At 47.3% G+C, this 21,953-nt stretch overlaps 1 protein-coding gene across 5 annotated transcripts in view; it reads right to left on the reverse strand.

The window, feature by feature from the left end:
* Positions 1–21,953, reverse strand: part of LOC8037389 (kinesin-like protein KIF21A) — a 265,745-nt gene that overhangs the window by 218,106 nt on the left and 25,686 nt on the right. For all 5 annotated transcript variants that reach the window (XM_040212128.3, XM_040212131.3, XM_040212130.3 and 2 more), the window contains exons 2-4: positions 15,336–15,515; positions 14,662–14,704; positions 1,681–1,863 (exon numbers count right to left, since the gene is read on the reverse strand). In XM_040212128.3, the coding sequence (XP_040068062.1) occupies positions 1,681–1,863; positions 14,662–14,704; positions 15,336–15,515 (406 nt within the window). The remainder of the gene's footprint in view (positions 1–1,680; positions 1,864–14,661; positions 14,705–15,335; positions 15,516–21,953) is intronic.

The following is a 21,953-nucleotide window of genomic DNA, read 5'->3' on the forward strand; positions in this document are numbered from 1 at the left end:
AGCCCAGCTGAAGAACCAGTTGGAATCCCATCTGGCCCCAACTGGGACCCCTCGGGGCTGGATCAGCCAGTCCTCATTGGGAGTCAAATCCTTCCCGGTTGGGGTCAACTAGGACAAGCTACAAGACTAACCGGTTGGACTCGTTCTAAAATTATTTTGAATGCACGGTGTACTACGTCCAGGCGCCTCCTCTCGGACTGCAAGCCTAAAGGACCGAGCCCCTTGATACGCACATATCCTCAACCTTCGGGACTGGGTTGCCCCAAAGAACAATGCGCACACTAAATAGACGCTCCTCTCCCTATGGGAGTTTGTGCGCTTGACTTGCATCCACCGCCAGGTGTGAACACAATGCTTCCCCTATTCCCCCACTGAGGCCATGGCACCATGCAGAAGAAAGGGATTCGTTCAGACTACTTTCCTGCAGAGCGCCCCAAGAGCAAAGCACAAAATGACAAGGTCAAGGATGTGTAAAAAATGTATGCAATGCGAAGCAGCACGTTTGGAAACCCGAGTGCCCGATTTCCCAGCAGCTACGATCACACGGGCAGAAGGCGACCGTGGATGATACGAAAACCATAAAAAGGTATGTATTTCCAAAACTTTTATACCATACTCTTTCTTATCTGCACTTCACAACGCGACAAAAAGCACGAGCAGGGGTGCATACATGGCAGAGTAAATATAGTGGAGATGCAGAGCGCACGGCACACTGTGGTCGGCACGCCTCAAAAAAAAAAAGCGCAAATAGCTTAAATTTTTTTTTTTTTTTTAATATGAGGTTTTTGAGACGAGTGGGGCCCATACGCGAAATTAAACGACATATCATTGAAAAGAGTTTTTATTTCGCTACATTTTGATATCCTGCAACCAGGGCTTTGCCCACAGTGGGGGGTAGTGGTTTTGCCACCCACCTGTCTGGCTGACCGTCCATCTCTACAAAGTCCAGGCCCCCTCTTAATTTTGCCTCCGCCGTACAAGACTATGATATGCTGATCTTAAAAATGCACCTTAGATTGTCAACTTCGGCAAATTTGTATGGCACTAGGCAAATCTGCAACTGCAGAATCCCTCGGAAACAAAATGGCAGCTGTGCGGCAGAGAAGGTGCAGAGAAAAGCAAAAGTTGCAGCTGCACGTGCAACGAGGATTTATACACATTGTCGCAGGGCGCAACACACGGGTCGCCTGCCTTAGCACCAAGGCTTGTTGACCCTTCTCATATAGTCCACACATATTAGAGACCGATGAGAAACTGAAGGTCAGCCACGGCGACAGGGTCAAGCGATTTCAAGATGGCGGCACCCGAGCAAAGTTACCGTAAAGGGTGTACAGTGCAATCCACTTAAAACGAAAGAGAAAACCTGAAACTTGAATCGTTATAACCGATTATCAATGCATCTGGACTAGAATCTGATCGGTTTTGGACTAGAAGCTCTAAAAACCGATCGTTATAAGCAGTGCACCATTATATGTGGTATTGTTATAAGTGAATCGCACTGTGTAAGGCTAGCACGTCTTCCAAAGTGCTGCCGCCTTGCACTGGTGAGAGCATGTGGCGTCATCTTGCGTGTCATTTGCGAGTGTTCTCGAGCGAAAGAGACGCAAGATGCAGCTTTGACGGCGTAGCGCAAAGTAGTTGAGGCCGAGCATAAAAGCTTTTGCTGCCTAGAGTTCTTACCTCCATGAACTGGACGTGCACCTTGAAGTCCGGGACAGGGGCCCCCTTCTCCCGGGCCTCTGCCTGGCGCCGAGCAATGCCGGCAAAGAGGTGATCCACCGCCCGGGGAATGACGCCTCGCTCGTGCTCGTTCAGGTTCAGGCCGTACCCAGTGCCCATCGTGTACGTCTTCCCGGACCCAGTCTGCAGGGACAAACACCCCCTTTGGGACGCCTTTTCAAATGGGAGATCGACAGCCAAATAGAAGCCCCTCATCGCTCCAACCACTCGCAACAAAATCATGGCGCCAATTCTTTTTCGGGAGAGGGGGCATTTATTACCCAGGCCCCTTGGACTCCTTCGTACCTTTCAGAATGGTGGTGGGGGAAAATACTTTGTCACAATCGCTTTGGGCATAGATTCATTCACCGAGGCACCTTCTTGACAATCTCATTTGACGGCGAGAAGGGCCACCATAAATCAATTTCATGTTCCCACAAAATGTGCACTTCAATTGGGGAGTTACTGCTCATTCGCATCATCTTATGTCGTGGTACCCAAAACTGTTCCAAGCTCTGCAAAAAAAAATTCCTATTTAAGCTGCAAAACAAGAAAACATTCGGGAACGATTTCACAAATCGCTTCGAGTTGTCAAAAATAATTAATGAAAGTATTTTCAATCATCAAATCAAAGAAAATTTATATATCTGCAAATACCGAGGAAGGGGCCAATGGTGCAACAGTGCAACGCCTTTATAAGGAAGTCTGCGGGACCGGAGGAATTTTTCGTAGTACAGGAAACTTTGTCGTAGTAGTTGAGGGCGAAAAATCAATCGTGCGAAACCGAATTCGTGCTATCGCACGTTGACGTACATGCGCGACGTCAGAAACTAGGTTTTGTATATTGACAATTGACTATCAAAATGGGGGATAAAGGCCAAGTCTACTAGAGCATCCCACCTCGCCCTGCAGAATCCAGGATGATGCGCTCGATAACTTTTTTTTCTAAATGAAAACTGCATAGGCAACGTTTGTGTACTCACACTGCGCGACGCAATTTAAAGACACCAGGCTAGCCATACTGCTAGTACTGCCACTGGCACAGTGACACCAGGCACTCCTTACTGCAGACTAGTCTAGCCCAAAAGGTTGAGGGCCAACGAGAAAAGGGGGGGCACTATTTCGGTATTTTGGGACAAACAAGGCCCGCAATGCTGTTTCAGTTTGGAAACCAGCCGACTCTCCCAGCAATACCACACAAATTTTCTAGAGAAGGGACCTCGTGTTGGCTGCTTTTTGTAAGCTCGCTCTTTTGCCGGAGTTGCTTTGATTTGCATATCCTTTGGGCCCACAGCTGACCCGATAGGATTGAAAATGCCATTGTGCTGGCAGTTTTCGTTAGAACAAAAGCAATCGCACTGTCGTTGCCATATAGCACAATTCACTAAGCTCATAAGTCACGGAAACAAATACCTCCTCATCCAATTTTTCTAGCAGAATTATAAGAAAAGACTCGTATCCTAACAATATTTTCTGACGACCGGAGGCTTCAGCAGCTTTAAGTTTCTTCCGCTGAGTTCATGTAGCAGAGGTCCCTCTTTGTGCAAAGCTTGTGCTTGTAGCCTAGTATAGTGGTATTGTCATTCCAGTTGATCTACATGAGGAAGGGCTGAGAAGCAAATATTTAGACGAAGCATTACTCAGTCCGAAAGAAAACAGAATATTGTAAAATATCTGAACACATTGTACGAGCAGAAATGAATGGATGATATAAACTATATTTTTATGGTGCATGTAGCACTCGAGACATGGCAAGGGAAGCTCAAAGCCGCACGATACTTGCGGGCCACGTGTTCGAGACCCCAATCTGGACACATGGTTGCGCACTAACGAATTATTTGGACCCAAAACCATGATCGTGCGACGGAGGCGACAGTGTCAATTGTTCTCTATGCGCGCCACTTAAGAGCGACAATTTACGTAAAAGCGATTACTTTTCACCCAGAAAATTTGTAATACCGGTCATTTTTGTTTTGTAGAGTCGCGAATTGCTTCGTTAAATGGAGATATTTGTTAAGCAGGAATTCCTAGTTGTCAGAGGAACACATTGAACACAAAGAGACTGGCCAGGACTTTATTTTACTTCATTAAACGGTGTTTTCCTAGTAAAAGCGTTCGTTGTAAAGGCCTTTGACTGCAATGGGTGTCTTTGTTAGCTCAAAAATTGCGCAAGAAACTTAGCAGCCAGTGTTCTGCTCGCAATAATCGAATACTATCATCAACATGGATCACATAATTAACAAACTGCATTAGAAAATATAAAGCATTTAATTTCATTTTTTGCGAAAAAAGCACACAAAATATTCGTACCATATCATGAAAACAACTGCTACCAACGAACTATGACATTTCCATAATGCCAATTTACTCGCGGTTGGGAACTTGCCAGTATTGAGCTGAACCGAGTTGGACTTTTCCAAACTTGTAGCAGGAACTTCAAAAATAGTTGGGCTAATCAGGTACCATGGAGTGCACTCTCTTACCAGAATGTTTGTGGTCATAGGACAAAGTCATCCGAGTTCTTGTCCGGAGTTATAGGTAATTCATCATTTGCCTTACTGAAACGTTGCTAGAGGGCACTATCCCTATACCTCAGTATCTTCCTCTGTGTTATTCATACCCCTGTCAGACGGCACCTAAAATGGCATTTACGCCAAATGACATTCAAGATGGGACCTGCGAGACGAAAACTCAAAATGACATTTAGGTGATGTGTTTGTTGCAATTGCAGTCACAAACTTGCCGCGGGCTCACAGAGAATGCTTGCATCAATCGTGGTGTAAATAAACAATTTTAACACGACGAAATACTATTTTTGTGTTGTCTTCTGGGACAACAAAATAGAACAGAGAACCGAGATAGAAATTTGCGCACTCCAATTTTAAATATGTTTGATTTCTGACGAAAACTAGATGTTTTGTGGCAACCATGAGGCGAGGCGCTAGCACGCCTGGACGTCTTGCGGCAGCTCGGTGGGCAATGGGTGCTTTTGGACCCTCCTCCGTTGGGCCCTCCTCCGTTGGGCCCTCCTCCGTTGGGCCCTCCTCCGTTGGGCCCTCCTCCGTTGGGCCCTCCTCCGTTGGGCCCTCCTCCGCTGGGCCCTCCTCCGTTGGGCCCTCCTCCGTTGGGCCCTCCTCCGTTGGGCCCGAAGCTCCAGGTAGCGAAGGTCGGGATTGGGTCGCGTGACGGGGACAAGCCCGGTGGCCGCCCCGAGTGCACACTCCATGTTCTGAGGGATGAGTGCTTCGGGGTGTGCGGCGAGTTCATTTAGAGTGCTTCTGTATTTCTGCCAATTAACTACCTTACAGGTTTTTGGGGGGGGGGGGGCAAGTGCGCACCTGCCGATAAGGATGGGCAGGTGATCACTTTCCAACGTGTCGGGTTGTGGGAGTGTGCACAGCTTGAAGGGGGGGGGGGGGGGGGGGGGGGGCTGACGATTGTAAGCAGAGGATTCCGGATCGGGCGAGGGTGCCGAGTAAGATGTTTTTAAGTTTAAGTGTGTCGAGGGCTTCAAGGAGCTGCCTTCCCCCCCATTGTTGCAATGGTGTTCCCCCAAATTTCAATATGTGCGTTAAAGTCTTCCGCTACAATCGAGTGACCCTCCGTGTGTGTTGCTACTGCGATAAGGTTGTCCGCGTTGCAGGGTTTGTTAGGCCGAATGTAAACTGGCACCATGTTGATGTCTTCTTCTGGTTTCCTTACCTTTAGAACCGCATACTCCTCAGTGTCTGTAGTGAAACCTGCGAGATTTAGAGGCGCGTGGAGGATAATGTCTCGCATCATGACTGAGCTGCCGAGGAGCTCACGTAGAAGAAAAAGCAACTACCAGACAAGCGCGCTGCTGCATATCTGCGGAGGCGCCAAGTGGACTGCAAACAGGAGGACTTGAGAAGTGAAGATGAGTGCAGTCAAAACAAACGGATATTTCTTCTATTTCCGTTGCCTTTTCACTTCTGCTATGCCCCCGAGTGCGGGAAATTTACACGGCCTTGGCTCACGTGATACTAATAGTAATGATTCTTTTTCTTTTTGAGGGCGTTATATTCGTGCAAATACGGTACTTTGGCGTCGACAGCAGGCACTTGTGCAAGTTTCTTGCTACGTGCATACGTCTGTGCATGACATGCTATCAACTCGGGTTGAGGAGACGTTGCTGCATGGCGTCGGCAAACACGGCGATCAGAAGGGGATGTCTTACAAACGTCCGAGTGCAGCATTCCAGCAAATCCTTATTTACCCGATGGCTCTGAACCACAGTCGCAATGTTCCGGGAGAAGAAGTGGCTTTGCAGTGACGTTATTTCAATAAAAACTTACCTTTTTTTTTTTCTTTTTTTTTTTTTGTTTTCATTTAGGAAATATTGCAGATTGTTTTTCACCATCCTGGCAGGAGAGGGTTACAACATGTTTATAAGAATGGAGTCAAAACTATTGGATATTGAAGCATTCGCGCAGTCTGACGGCAGCGAGTTCCAGTCATCAATGGTTCCACAAAAAAGGAGTACTTAAATAGATTATTTCTAGGAGCACATTGTCTAACATGTTTCGAGTGGTTTAGCCTTGCTGAGCGCTGAGGAGGTGGCTGAATATACAAGCCGTATCAGTTTTGTTATTATAAAGTTTATAAAAAAAGCTTAAGTAATCTTGCAAATTTCCGCCTGGCTTCCGAGAGGTTTAGCCCACATCTATTCAACATTTCAGAAACTGAGGAGAGGTGCCTAAAATCAGAAAAAATAAATTGTGCACCTAGTCGCTGAATTCTCTCCACTTTTCTATGTCTTTCTTTAAATATGGGTCCCCCACAATTGACGTATATCCCATAACTGGGCGAACTAGGGCTTTATAGGCTGAAAGTTTGACAGTCCAATTGCACACACCCAATTTCCTTCTTAAAAAACACAGCTTTTTCGTAGGTCTTGGTGCAAGTACTGTCTATGTGGGTGTCCCAGCTAAGTTTTGTATTAATAGCTAGACCTAAGTATTTTACGTCATTGAATGACTTTATCGCGGACATGATACTTATATTCAAGAGGATATGTGTTATTGTAAGAGCGCATGTTTTTGAGTAGCTTATAACCACACCAGTCAGCAATTTTACACAAGTTTTTGTTAAGCGATAATTGGTCCGAGGTGTTAATGACAGTTGTATAAATCACACAGTCGTGTGATTTATACAACTGTTGTCTGCAACGCACTCTTCGCCACGTTTTGGTGTCTACGGCATTCGACGACGTCTGTACCACTGCGGCATAAGTCTGCGCACGTGGTGTCCGTAGTGTGGACGAAATTTCGAGAGACAATAATCACAATCGGTGAGACGACGACGGCGGTTGTGACGTGGAAGACAGCGGTAACGGCGGGACCACGGCAGGCGGCCGGACGGCTCCCAAGAAACGCGCTGCGCAGGCGTGTTACACCAATCATGTGGACACCGCTGAGCGCCGAGAGGCAACGTTGCTGACGTCATGCGCTACGCTCGCCCAGAGAAGTGAAAACAAGCAAAAGGGGGCCATGATAATGACGTTTCGCTCAATGTTGACTCCGCCCATGCCGTAGCCTTGACTGCGCTGTTGGTTGCGCCTGAATTCACCCTCTCAAGTCAGCCGATTTCGGCAACTTGGCAAGTTGCAAAGTTTGCCGGACCGTTTAAAAAACATTTAGGCAGAACTGCGTCGTAACTTTTCACGTGTGGTCTTCCTAGACGATACTGAAGAGGACTGCGTAGTTTTTTCAAAACCAAAAATAAAGTGGAGTTGCCCTTTAAGGGGGGACATGGGTCTTCGGAGCCAAAAACTGCAGTCTTTTGAAAATGCCGACGGCTGTCGTTCTTCTAAACCTACCAGACTTCTAATTTCGTAGATGAATATTTGAGCTAAAATCAATTTATAATGTCTATGCGGGCTGATTGTGCGTTGAAGTTGACTCTAAAACATTGTTTTCACAAAACAGAATTTTTGGACTTGTTGAAAATTCGCAGGAGGGATATCCCAGCATCTAGAGCAGATAGAAATATAACCTCTACTAAAATGTGTAGCTAAATGTGTGAAGCATACAACGTTGTGAGCATATTTTATAATACAAGTCTAGAAAATTTTCTATTTGATCTTTTCTTTTATTACTTGTTAGCCATGCATTTAGCAGTGAACTTTAAAAAGAAGCTGAAACACTTCTTGAAAAAAAAAAACAAGTTAGAGGTGAATTCTGGCATATTTTTATTCCGTGAATCTGAATACAGTGTAGACCGCATATAACGTATGTAGCGGGAGTCGCGAAAATTCTCACTATAAGCGGTACCGCGCTATAACCAAAACAAATTTTTCAGGCCAAAATACATGCCATCAGACAACTTACCTTTGTAAAAGTATTTATTTTATGTTAGATGAAAAATAAAGCTTAGTTTGAGGAGTCTTTATTTTACCGGACTAGTACACTTCTCTCTCAAGTGTGTCACACATTCTGAAAGAAATGAGCGACTTTTGACTGGCGCAGCCTTTTAACGGCGTCGCGGGTTGCGGACGGACGTTGCGAGCGTTCAGGATTGCTAACCCTAATCACTTTTCTCCGGTGATGAAAACGCATGAAAATTCGCATCCTTTCTATGGTACGGCCCAGTAATACCTTCAACTTGAGCACGGGCATGAAGTGCTCCAAATAAGAAATCCGGGCGATGTTCGAAAACACAAATGCTTAGAAAGCACCACTGTAGTCGAAGTAAACAAACACGACGACACGGGCGTTTCTGCCGTCTTGAGTGTGCCGCCACGACATCCCCGCACTAGTAGGTGGATCTTCTCTTCTAGCACGTGCAGGGTTATCGTAGCCACAAATAACGAAAATTCAGTCAAGGATAGCGCTTTTACGCAGAACGATGAGCTTCCACCACGCCGTCCATGTCGACGATCCCAACCGACGCCATGTTTGAGGATAGAAGCAGCTGGCCCGCAACCGGCATGCAACGCGCACGAACACTTCTTTTCGACCTGCGGTTGGTCTGTCGTTGCCAACGCAGTAGAGGGACGCACGCACGTGAACGACACATGCGTGCGTCCCTCCGTCGCTATGGCAACTGAAGCCTCTCTCTTCGCCTCTCCCCGCTTCTTCGAGCAACCTCCTTGCCCCACGAGTGCCGCTTGCGGCTCGCGCCGCTATCTAGTGTCGCACAGGGAAGCGTGCTCGCTGTGCCGGTCAGTTAGTGCAGTCGCCGGGCTGTTCCAGAAACCGCACTATAACCAATATTTCCCTTCGCGCGCCTGCATTTTAAGCGGTATGTAATTACATCGAGTTCTATGAAAGGCGAACCGGTGGTTTAAAAAAGCCGCGTTATACCCGGTCCTGCACTATAAGCGGTTATGTTGTAAGTGGTCTATACTGTATCACATTCGCTTTCCCTGAAGATGCAACTAAAAGCGAGAAAAAGCGAAAAACCTCCGACCAGTGGTGACGTCATACTAGGATCTTTGGGCTGCCAAGCGCGTGTCGCTCGTGTGGGCAGCGTGTGCAATGGCAAGCTTGCCAGGTATATTTTTCCGCACGGACGGCAGTCGTGACGTCTCTTTCTGACCTTTTTGAAAATAGCAAGAGTGCGCGTGCGTAGCTTTGACAGGCGCTGAAGATGGGCGAGAGCAGAGATTCCGAAAACTCCTAGTGTGCCGTCACGCCCCGGGAAAGAGGGGCTTCGGTGGTACTTTAAAAATTTATTTCTGAAGCCTCCGTCCACCAAATTGAAAAATAATCTCGATATTCCTGATCCTGGAGGTAGAATGAAGGCCAGTGAAGTGTTTTTTCTCAAATACAGAACCGCTTCAGTTTCCCATTAATGTGTGGTAAAATCACTAATATTGGGTTTATCTTAAAGGGTAACTGCAAAGAAAAAAAAGTGTTTTTTTAAACAGCCTAATTGGGACAAGCATGTCACAGAACAAAATTTCCGCGAAAAGAATAATTTTTTCTAGCAATATTTACGCCACAGGACGTAATTTAGTCGGAGTCAGAACCGCTCCAGATTTGAAATTCCCCCTCTTTCGACCCCCACGGAGAAGTACGCCCCGCCCCTCAATCTCCATGCGTTACGGAGTTGAACGACGCGGCGTCTCGACTTGCGGTAAGATCTGGCAACAACGCACGTTAAACATGGCACTGGTATTATTGTGGTTTCACGGGACACCAGACGCTGCACGGTTTGCGAGCACATAGCGAAGACGTGACAGGAGAAGTGCCCCTGTGATGTTACCGGAAGATGGAAAGTATCATTCGTAATCGTCGTGCGTGCTTTGAAAGCGAAGGGACTCACAGAATCCACGAGTGCGCAACCAGAAGCCAAGGTTCACGACAGCGCTGCGTTGACTTCGGCGATCTCGTTCTGTTTGGTGCAACACGGCGATGTGACAAAGAGCTGAAACCTTCGTGGTTTATATGGTGCGGTGCTTGGAAGTAGACACCTACACTAACACGGAGCGCAAATTGGTTGTTGTGGGGTTCAAGTTCAACGAGTTCAATCCCGTCGTCGTCAGCTGATCCAGTCAAACTGGTCCAAGAGGATTCAGCGAGCGTTTTTAAAAGTAAATCTTCCCTCCATCCGCTACAAAATGTGGAAGATTCCCGACGCATACCGTGAATAAAAAGCTGCGGGCGTTTTCAACGAAATTACGTTGTTTTAATTGAACAATGGACTCTGAATTGTTGCCCTAAATCTGCAGTTTTTATGCTTCGTGTTGTTGGACTGCGTTTGCACAGCGACGTGTTGCGCTCATCGTGCGGTGTGAATAAATTTGGGCAAGATTTCGTACCTGCCCGCAGATGCATGAACTGAGACCATTTTTTACGTATTGCACATAGAGCTTTTTTTATTTTTTTTAAGCTGTCAATCAAACTCTTAGCCAATGATAAGTATAGCGGCCGATTGGTATAAACGTCACGGAATCCCAACTTTGTGGCGCGCAATTTAAAACAGACGAAATAGCCGCAAACTAAAATCAGTCTCACGCAATGCTGTAAAAAAATTTTTTTCTCGCGGAAAATTGTTTTTTGACATGCTTGTCCCAATTAAGCTGTTTAAAAAAAAACTTTTTTTCTTTGCAGTTACCCTTTAAAAGTACTTTCAACATTGTATTCTCTACACTTCGTAGTATTGTCGCGGGTGGTGACCAATAAGCAAGAAATAAACAGGAAGAAATAAACGTTTAATGTGGCGAATCTGTGTCAAAAATAAAAGGGTACAAAAGATAATAACAGAGTGTCGCGGGCGTCGAAGTCGGCGTAGCAGCAGAGTCGAACGCTGGGGCGAAAACTGACTCCGGCTTGCCACGCGGAGCCGCTTTTGTACACACGTTGGCTTCTGGAGCATTCGACGTAGAAGGTTTGACGCGTAGAACATTCTAACCTCGAACCAGCTACACGGTTCTTGAATTCACCAGAACATCACATTACAGTGTCAACAAAAATGCGTAGCTGCGGCCAGGAATCGAACCCTGGCCTTCTGCGTGTAAGGCAAGCGCGATAACCGTTAGGCCACGCGCGTGCTGCCTACTTGGCCAGCTGCGCGTGCAGCATTATCTAGCCATCTGTTAAAAAGGATATTTTGTTGAGAAGTTTTTTCCCTATCGTTCCTCCAAACAAAGGCAGGCAAGTTTTAATTATCTTGAGAACAATTCTTCTGACTGAGAAAGTTACCAGATATATGAAATCGGCACTAAAAACTGAACAAGCTTGAACAATTCCATTCGGTTTGGTAATAAAATAAGAAAAAAAGCTCCAAGACCAGTGTTCCCCCTTAAACCAAGGAGACTGGGGTTTAGAAAAAAAAAAAAAAAGATGGAATGAATAAAGTAATTAGAGTTTAGTTTTAAACAAGTTCCAATTAGTTTCATCCGGACGCTCTGAAAAAGAAAGCAGGAACTCATCCAGGAAGGTTGCCAACTGGTTATCCATTGCGTCGACATACATATCACGAAATAGCTTAGTATTAGTTCTATTCTAGACATACACTTTGGCGTATGCAAGTTGAAGAATGCAACCACCGCTGATTCCTGGTAAGAGGGTTATGTCAGTGGAGAGAACTAAATCCAATGCAGCAGCCATACTATCGGTAATCTGAGTTGGTCTACTACCAAGATGCCAAAAAAATATTCGGAACAGAGATCAAGGAAATGACTATACGGGTAACCTGCAAAGTAGCCGCGTATATCATCTCTATTACGTCACGGCGCGGTGGTGGCGTGTCGGGCGCACTTCCGGTCTGGGGCTGTCCGAGACGTGTATTCCTGCGTTGTTTTGAAAGGAATCAGACAAAAACCTGCCTTCTCGTCAAAACGCCGCGACTGGGGCCGTACCAAAAGAGTCGAGAAAGGTTTGAAGGTCAGTTTTTATGCGCTCGGCTTGTCCGAGAATGTGGATATGTGCCGTGAAAATGAAAAACCAGACGCCGTCGGACCACGATTGCTTGGGCGGGAAGCACTTTGGGTTGAATTCACAGATACTTGTGGTCGTCAGATTTATTGGTTTTGTTCCATCATTAAAAATTAAAACAGCGCAAGGACACGGACAAGAACAAGAAGGTAGACGAACAGCGCCTTGTTCATCTACCTTCTTGTTCTTGTCCGTGTCCTTGCGCTGTTTTAATTTTTAATCATGAAATACCAACTAGCCCAAACTTCTACGTTTGTTCCAACATGAACGCCGGAAAACCGTCAAGTTGTACGGACCACCGGCGGACTACATTCAGTGCATCTTCAAGTTTGAACAGCCGCCTGATCGACTGAATTGTCGTCCGATTTTTTAAACGCTTCTTGTTGTCTGCTCTTTTAGACGACACTGGTCCGTAGACCGAATGTTGGCCCGGTACTTCCAATAAAAAGTAAGTGCAGGCCTCAAAAGACTTAAGTTTGAAGGTTGGTAAGCAGGCTCGATGTAAACAGTAGATACAAGGAGATGTTTATCATTCTTACCAGCGGCCATCACCGACTTGTTATGCCTCATTCACTTGGTCCGATTCTGCTTGCGATTTTCAGTATCGACGTCGACCATCTCAACTACGGCTCACGCTTTTGTAGCCCGAGCGAAATCTCATTACGCGAATCAGGCTTAGCGTACATTCTGCGGCGTCCATGCGGAATGTTTCACCGCATGTCACATTATTCACGCGAAGTTTTCCGGTGTAACGAGCCTCGGTAATTTCGCTGAGGCCGCTCAAGTAGTTGGACATTGCCACGAAGACATAGGATCAACAATTCGAACGCAAAAAAGGGCAAGGAGACTCACACCGATGCCGGCAACATCGCATTTCAATGGTTTGTTTATGGGCGATGGCGAGCTTTTTGCCCACACTCCATTGCGCATGCCCGGAACCGATGGCGTCCGCTAGGGGCGCTCCGGTTTGTTTGTGAACATGAGTTGGTGTATATTACGACATCTCAAGTCCCATTTTCGGTGTTGCCACTGCTCGGACCAAATTAAAAATTTGAATGGAACGATCGTAAAATACCGGGAAAGCGCTCACCCACTTTTCACCGAAAGTTGGGTTAATCTAGACAGGGGCCCGGTCGAATCGGGCAGTTAACCCATAATTTGGAGAATTGACAAGTTTCGGAAATGTTAATAGTAGACGCCAGAGTCGCTGAATGTTCCCAGAGTTCGCTTCAGAACCCAAGTGCGCCGCAGCAGTCGCAATCCCCTACATGGCGCTGCCCTGTGCGGTACAGTTCAACATTCCTTCTCATGCAAGCTCTTCAATCAAAGTTCCTGGCCTGTGGCGATGCTGGTTTGTTTTTAGTAAAGATCTTTCCTTCGTTGAGAGCGACTTGCTCCTCGCTGTCTCGTCTCTGTCTCGAAACACATCCAAGTCGAGTGTTAGGCTTAGTGTCAGAGGTATCGAGTTCCAAACGCCAGCGCAACCGGAGCAAAAAACGAGGCGGCAATCTTCTTTCGCGAACCTGATTAGCGGCTACTCGATAGAAAAAAATTCCAGAGAAAATTGACGCACCTTCCGGTCGTAACTCGTCGATGCTGATAACTTCCACCACGGGTTAAACCAGCCATTCAGAACTGCGTTTTCCGGGGATCGACTTCCACTAAGCGGACAGAATGGAATTCCGTGCTCTGGAAACATTAGGCGACTCTGGTGGGCGCTTCAACCAAGGCGGCGCTTCCGCGGTATTTTACGCTAGTTCAGATTAATGTGTCGAGCCAATTTTGAGGCAGTGCTTATCAAAAGTTTTACCGAATTAACATTTTTTCCTACATTCAAAAACATTTTTTTGTTTACTATATTGTATAAATGTGGGTAGTTGTTTTACATGCAGAAACACAATACTGTACAACATAATTTTGGCAAAACTAGAAAGTTTTCTGCAACAGTCCGGCCAAACTATTTAAGACGTCAAACTCCCAAATTTTGTCAGTAGTATGAAAATTCACCGAACCGGGCAACCCCCAAGACTGAACTCAATTGCCGAGTTCTCAACTCCGGCCTATAGACTACTCTGAGCTCGCAGAGAATAGAAGAAGTAAGCAAAGAAAGTAGCCTATGACGCAACTGTATGCTGTCATTGATGGCGATCCACCACCGCTGTGCCTGTTGCCCAATATTATGCTGGAAACTAAAGCACTGTATCGTGAGTCAGACAGAAGACAAACGCACAAAATAGAGCGGAATTCTCGACCCTAGATTATTATGACCATTCTAACAGAAAGGCAACAAACATTGCAAATGTCACGCTTTTGCCACTACTTGGCTGACCCCGTCGGTACGTAGCGTTGACAGCACTTTCCATCAGAAATAGAGTCGAAAGAGTTTTCTTGCGTTGCGAACAGGAGCTCGTATTCCTCATCGAGCATCAACTCAATGAGGACAGCCTCAAAAATGTACATAATGGCAATACTTTGGGATCAAATCTAGTTGAGACAACTCTCGTTCTTTCCTGCTAGACGAAGCAAAAGGCATACGCACCTGGCCGTAGGCAAGGACCGTGGCATTGTAGCCGTCGAAGCACCTGCAACAGATAATCACACGTTGCACACTTGTCTCACCTGTGCATCGAGAAAACCCAAAAAGCTACACCACCTTCCCAAGAACACACGTGCAAAACAAATCTAGAAGATGAACGGTGGCAGCAGGTGCAAGAGCAAAACTTCGGGAGGCAGTCGAGTTCTGCGCAAGCTACACGCCCCAAAAAGCTGCTCTCCTACATCTGCATCCCCCAGTGCCCCCTGACAACCCGGACTCCCCGACCTCACTGAGCTCAGGTCCCTCTCAGCCTGAAACTCGCGAGTTTTCGAGGCCTACAAACTCACTCACCCTCACCTCATGGGTGAGAATGAGGGAGGTGAGTGACTGCCCAACTCGCAAACCTCACTCCCATTGAGGCACCCCTCCACTTTTTCAAAAAAAGGCGAGAGGGTCGGCGCTGGCTAATTGCGAGAAGCCACCTATCAGTCCTTGGATGAAGGAGTACAAAGGACCGGTGGATGAAGGAGTACAAAGAGCATCGGAGGCTGCGACACCTCTCGCGGCTGTTTATATTTTGGCAAGACATTAAACCAGCAAGCGGGTCAAGAACTGGTTGACACACAAGCTGCGGCACGTCCAATGAGCAGCCAAGAGGAGCCGGAGAAAAGTCTCACCCTTCGACCAGTGCCTTGACGCAGGTGTCGTAGACCCGCTCCTGGTGGGTGGGGCAGTCGAAGACGTGGTCGAAAGTGAAGGCCTTGTCCTTGCCCACCCAGATCTGGGGCTCCCCGGAGGCCACGCTCGTGCAGGCGTGGCACATGTCAATCACCTCGCGCGGGATCAAGGGCCGCACCCTGCGACAAAACCCAATTTCGCATCAAATTTTAAATCTAACACCGTCAATAGGCCAAAAATAGTACAAAGCGATTGTCTTCGGGCAATATAATGGCCTCAGTTAGCGACTTACTTGAGAGATCCCACCTCCCAAACCTTAGTACCAGAAATGCTCTTAAAATTTCTCTACCAGACAATGTGACATAATCAACACTAACCGGGAGAAGCGAGTAGAATTTTCCGCCCAATCCAACATACAAAGCCAACACGAGTACTATGCCACGTAATGTGTTCCAGTATTCATTTTTCCCTCCTACTTCCAAAAACTGAAATAACCTACCCGCTGAAGTAACAAGCTCTAGTTTGTTCGCACACTTCCAAAGATGCGCCGCTGTCAACGCGCTGGGGCATAGGCACAAGGTTTCGTTTCCCCAGTGTGCACAATGTATGCGACAACGTAAAACCTGGGCGCAGCAGCGACGCAGTTTGCGCGAAACCGTAGACATCCGGGAGGAAAGATTGGCTCTTCCAAGACTACAGTATGCAGACCGTTAAGCAAAAGTAACTCTGGAAAAATGGAATTCCTATCCTTCGCCGACTCAGAACCCCTGCACTAAATGATAATGCATTTCGTCGAGAATCAGCATAGCAACAGCAGCGATTTCATCAGTTTTTTCTTTTTTTTTTTTCTCTTTTCCCACATGTATTTTCGCTATGCATTTGGGGCCACTGTCGATTGTCTGCCATGTTGACCATGTATTTGTGTATCGTTATTTATGCACCCCTCAAACGGTCTTGAACGTGGACCGGAAGTACAATCTACCACAGCGGTCATTTGAGAGTGGGGGCCAGATGGCCCACCCGAGAAAGGTCAAGGGCCAACATAAGCCAGGGGGAGGTTTTCTGCTCTCTGCTTTTTGTAAACTTGCGGTTTTTCCAATCTTTAGCTTTGATTCGTTTATAGGACTATTTGGGCCCTCGCACGATGTGGCCACAAAAATTAAACTAGCACTGCCCCACCATCGTGCTGGCATTTTTAGTGGAACAAGAAAGAAAGCAAACTGTCGTTCCCGTTGCTCCATTCACACAAAAGTAATTCAGCTTCTTGTCTCAAAAAAAAAATATATATTTTCATACGACAGTTCTTGCTTTCCTGACAATACCTGTAGCAGCAGTCTGAAAAATACTCCTATTTTAATGGTGATATTTTCTGAATGTGAGAACCCTGAGCAGCTTTATCTGCGAGAGCTGATCCTGCCAAGACAGAGTTTGTGTAGCCAAGCACTTGCGCCCTAGAAGCAGAATATACCTATATACCTTTTGCTCAAATATTCAAAGTAAACAACGACATTAAGACTTTGACGAATGCGCATTTGAAGTGCCCTTTGTATTGGATTTTTAATTTAGAAGTCCCTGCTGCAGAAGGAAGTATGCACAGCACATGTAACTACACTCCCCTTGAGCTTGGGTAATTTAGCAAAAAGTCTATTGTCGTACAAGTGGTTTTATAATGAGAAAAAGCTGAGAAGCAGAAATTGAAACAAAACACAAAGCAAAAAAACACAATAGTGCAAACCATCCACATATGTTATACATAGCATGCTTACGGCCACTTCCTAGAGAGACGCGAGCCGCGTGTTGGAGATTCCTGATCTACCCAATTAATTTGCGTTCACATCACAAAGTACACCACAGGTGTCCAAACCCACAGCCCAACCTCACCAAAAACTCGTCACCCTCCACGTCTTGAGTTCAGCTGCATAAAAGACTCGCTCCAATCACATCACCACCGTCCCCAGATTCATCAGATAACTCAACATCACATCTGAACTCATCCAAGTTCATAAACTTGCTCAACGTAACTTTTTGAACTTAACAGACAGAATTCAGAAGCCACACACCGTCATGTCATGAACTCACCGAAGTCCAACGTAGCAAAATACATAAAAATATTTTTTATTAAATAAATTATATATTTTTATTTAAATCACCGTACGTAAGAAAAAAGGTATTCTTTATCATTAGGTAAATTCTTAAACATGGCAGATTGATTTATCAATCTATCCAACGAGTGTAGACGATGCGGAAAAATTACTGTAAATTTAAACTTTTAAAGTAGTTATCCACGATGAACACAGCTCAAACAATGAGGATGGAGTGAAGGAACACAGACGACAGGACAAAGCTGTACTCGCAACTAGTTTAATTAGTGAAAACGATTAAAGGAAAACAACAGATAACATAACACTTGCTCAGTGGCGGCGAAAGCAGCCTAGCATAACAGTTATCTTCAAATTCCCAGCTCTGCCCTGGTTCCAACACCGAAAGGACATCAACAAGCCAGCGTGTGCTGAAGCGCTGTCCTGCCAGGTATCAACGCCAAGAGCACATCGTCATCATCGTACCAACGTCGGTTCAGCTGATTGGTCGACGAGCCAGCACCTGGTATACGTCACCCATCGCCATTAAAAGCCAAAGTTCCTCAAATTACAAGCCACTTGCACTGGTGCCGTCGGTGGCTACTTTGCGCCACATTGGCTACTTTTGAGCAACTTAAAACAAAAGTTTTAAGTTGGCTCCTTGGCCTTTTTGGCTACTTTTTATTTATATTCTGGCGAATTTTTAGTACAAAGAATGTATATACCCGGGCAGAAAGATGACACAATTTCTGACGTTACAAATACCTTTAAAAGAAAATTATGAAAAAGACACCGACGTTTTGGTCATCACGACACTGAAAGAGCAGTCAATCACAAGTCCACAAACATAATATAAATGGAAGCGACAGCTGCATTAGAATCAGTCTTTCTTGGCAAACTTAGTTGTTTGCTTGTGTTTTCTAACATGCCCAGAAAAAGACTTGACCCTTCCCAGTTATCACGATACTGAGCGGCAGCTTACAGGAGTGTTTCTGGAGTGTACCCTTCTCCACATCTCGCAGAAGGTGCGCTGAGACCCCTGTCGCTTCCAGTATCGAATGCGGATTCTGAGCACATGTTTTCTCAATGCTGCATTGTCATTGTTTACATCCTGTCTATTCGCTGTTATCAAGCCGATAGCAGTTTCCCTGTTGACGTCACTAGTCGTGGCGTTCTCTATATATCTGTGTTCGAAGCAATAAAGGAGGCGTTGTCCCATACTGGCTACCACCGGAGCGTGTCATACTCGCGTCGCGCCTGGCCGAACGGCGGATGGCAGCTAAGACGTAACAGTGGCGACGAGCTGAACTCACTCAACGGGCACGACAAGCAAGGACAGCCCAAGAATGGCAACTGCGGCCACGGCGTTTCAAGTTCCCTTCTTCCACGACGCAGAAGATAAGTGGGAAACTTATGTTGTTCGAGTTGAAGCCTACTTTGAAGGAAATGCTATTACCGAAGATAAGAGGAAGCGCGCACTGTTGGTAGCCGCGTGGTAGTTGGCAGAGGCAGAAGATTTAGCTACCGCGGCACAGGTAGCCACAAAGAAGGCAAAGAACATGGAAAGCCAGGAGGTGAAAAATGAAGCGGAGCTACACAGAATAGCCGGAAAGTCCCGAAAACAGCCAGACCTGGGAAGGAGGTACAATACAAGAAAAGAAGAATGCGAGCGATGCGGAAGCAGTTCACATGCACGGGACGCGTGTCGGCACAGATTCGCCAGATGTTTCCGATGCGGCAGACAAGGCCATTTCGCGAAGAAATGTGGGGCGCACAATGACGTTGCAACTCCAGGACGACCAATCTCGACGATTGCAGCTGCGACGGCGTCAGAGGGAGAGGACCTGGACTTGGCATCAGTGTACACGGTACAACCTCGAACACGGGCAAGTTTTGAACCGCCGGTCCGAAGGCAGATCTCCTGGGGGGGAGTGCGACTGACCATGGAAGTCGACACGGGCTCTCCTGTTTGTGTTATTCCCCGTGAAGTGTACAATGAGCACAAGGACCATTGGCCGGCGCTGTCGGCAACCAAGCTGAGTCTCCGATGCTACTTGGGACAGCTGCCCATCCTCGGGGAGCTACACATGAGGGCGACCGTCCATGACGTCACGGTGCCGGCTTCGCTCGTGGTTGTGAACTGCCCCGGACCAAGCCTGTGTGGTCGAGACGTAATCGGCAAACTGAACTTACTGGACCCTCTGGTGTCAAGCGTGGTTGCAGGCTCAACGAGAGAGCTGGAAGACCTGCTGTTGCAGTTTCAGGACCTGTTCGAGCCAGGCCTGGGAACCATCAAGGGGCCACCGGTACGTTTTCATTTGAGGGAGGGAGCGGTGCCGAAGTTTATGAAGGCACGACCTGTTCCATACGCGCTTCGCGACAAAGTGTCAGAGGAGCTGGATCGGTTGGTAGAGGCCGGAGTTATCTCGCCTGTAAGCCATTCGGAGTGGGCAGCACCGATTGTACCGGTGCAGAAAAAGAACGGCTCGATACGCCTGTGCGGCGATTTTAAGTTGACAGCGAACATGGCGTGCAACACAGAGCAGTATCCGCTACCTAACATAGCTGATATGTTTGCGTCGTTGCGGGGCGGTTCTTTATTTAGCACCTTAGACCTTAGGGATGCTTACAGCCAGGTGGCATTGGATGAAGAGTCGAAGGAATTAACAGTCATCAACACCCATCGTGGCCTTTACAGCTTCAATCGCCTTCCGTTTGGAGTTGATTCCGCGCCGGCGATTTTTCAGAGGAAGATGGAGAGCATGCTCGCAGATCTGGAGGGCGTGCAAGTGTACCTGGACGACGTCCTGGTAGCGGAACAACCGGGAACCGACAACCTGAGCAGGGTGCTGCAACGCTTCCGGGACATGGGTGTCAAGCTTCGGCGATCAAAATGCCAATTTAGGAAGCCGGACATCACTTACCTGGGCCACCAGATCGACAAGGAAGGACTACATCCAATCGAGAAAAACTTGGAGGCCATCCGAGATGCACCGACGCCGTCAAATGTAAGCGAACTTCGCTCCTTCCTTGGGCTTCTGACGTATTATCACCGATTCTTGCCCAATATGTCGACGCTGCTAGCACCGTTATACGAGCTCCTCGGCAAGGATCAAAGGTGGAATTGGGGACCAAGGCAAGATAAGGCCGCCAAACAGGCCAAGGCCGCGCTGCTGACATCACCGGTCCTGACATTTTTTGACCCTGAGAAGCCACTGCGACTGGAATGTGACGCGTCCCCAACAGGAGTGGGCGCCGTCCTATCGCACAAGATCCGGGGTGTCGATACACCGATAGCTTTTCGGTCAAGAACATTGACCTCCGCCGAAAAGAACTATTCGCAACTAGAAAAGGAGGCACTTGCGTTGATCTTTGGCGTAATCAAGTTCCGTGATTATTTACTGGGACGCCAATTCGTATTAGTTACGGATCATCAACCACTTGTGGGTCTGCTTCGAGAAGACCGGCCTGTCCCGCTACTGGCGTCTGGACGGATTCAAAGGTGGGCTCTGCTACTCAGCGATTTTCGGTACAAAATAGAATTTCGACCCGGCAAACAAAACGGAAACGCTGACGCGCTGAGTCGATTGCCACTTCCACGGCAAGGACCACCAGTGGAAGAAGACCTCCCGGAATTTGTGCTGACGTTGCACCGCGTAGACGAAGCATTTATGTCCGCGCAGCGGCTAGAAGACTTGATGAAAACAGACGATACGTTGTTGCAGGTCATCAAGTACGTGCAGAACGGCTGGCCTGCTAGCCTTCTGAAGAACCAGACAGAGGTACAGCCTTATTTTTCCCGGAAGCTCGAGCTGTCTACGTGCCGTGGGTTACTTTACTGGGGCCGGCGCCTCGTGATTCCGACACGGGGCCGCCCGGACATCCTGAAGCTGCTGCACGAATCTCACCAGGGGGTATCAGCCATGAAGAGAAATGCGCGGTCGTTGTTTTGGTGGCCGGGACTGGACCGGGAGGTGGAACAACTGAGCGGAAATTGTAACGAGTGCGTACAAGCCGCCCCAATGCCGGCTGCGTGCTCACCGGTGAATTGGCCAGAAACAAAAGAAAGCTGGTCGAGAGTGCACATCGATTTTGCAGGACCAGTTGAGGGAAGGATGTTGCTGATAGTCGTCGATTCCCATTCCAAATGGATTGAAGCTTGCATCATGCGATCAACAACGGCAGAGGCGACTGTGAATCAACTCCGAGAACTGTTCAGCAGGTTCGGTCTGCCCAGAACAATCGTTTCTGATAATGGACCTCAGTTCATTAGTCAGCATTTTGAAGATTTTGTGAAAAGAAACAATGTGTGTCACCTCCGCTGTGCACCCTATCATCCTCAGTCTAACGGGTTGGCTGAACGGGCAGTCAGGACGATCAAGCTCGGCCTCGCTAAGTTAACTGGGGGAGATTTGGGAAAAAGGCTGGCGCAGCTTCTGATAAATTATCGTCGGACGCCTTTAGCGTGTGGCAAGTCCCCAGGGGAAATACTTCTCGGGTACCGCATTCGTTCGCGCCTGGACATGAGTGTACCGTTCC

This window comes from Ixodes scapularis, unplaced genomic scaffold (genome assembly GCF_016920785.2).
Source record: "Ixodes scapularis isolate PalLabHiFi unplaced genomic scaffold, ASM1692078v2 PGA_scaffold12__126_contigs__length_90152505, whole genome shotgun sequence".
Classification (NCBI taxonomy): domain Eukaryota; kingdom Metazoa; phylum Arthropoda; class Arachnida; order Ixodida; family Ixodidae; genus Ixodes; species Ixodes scapularis.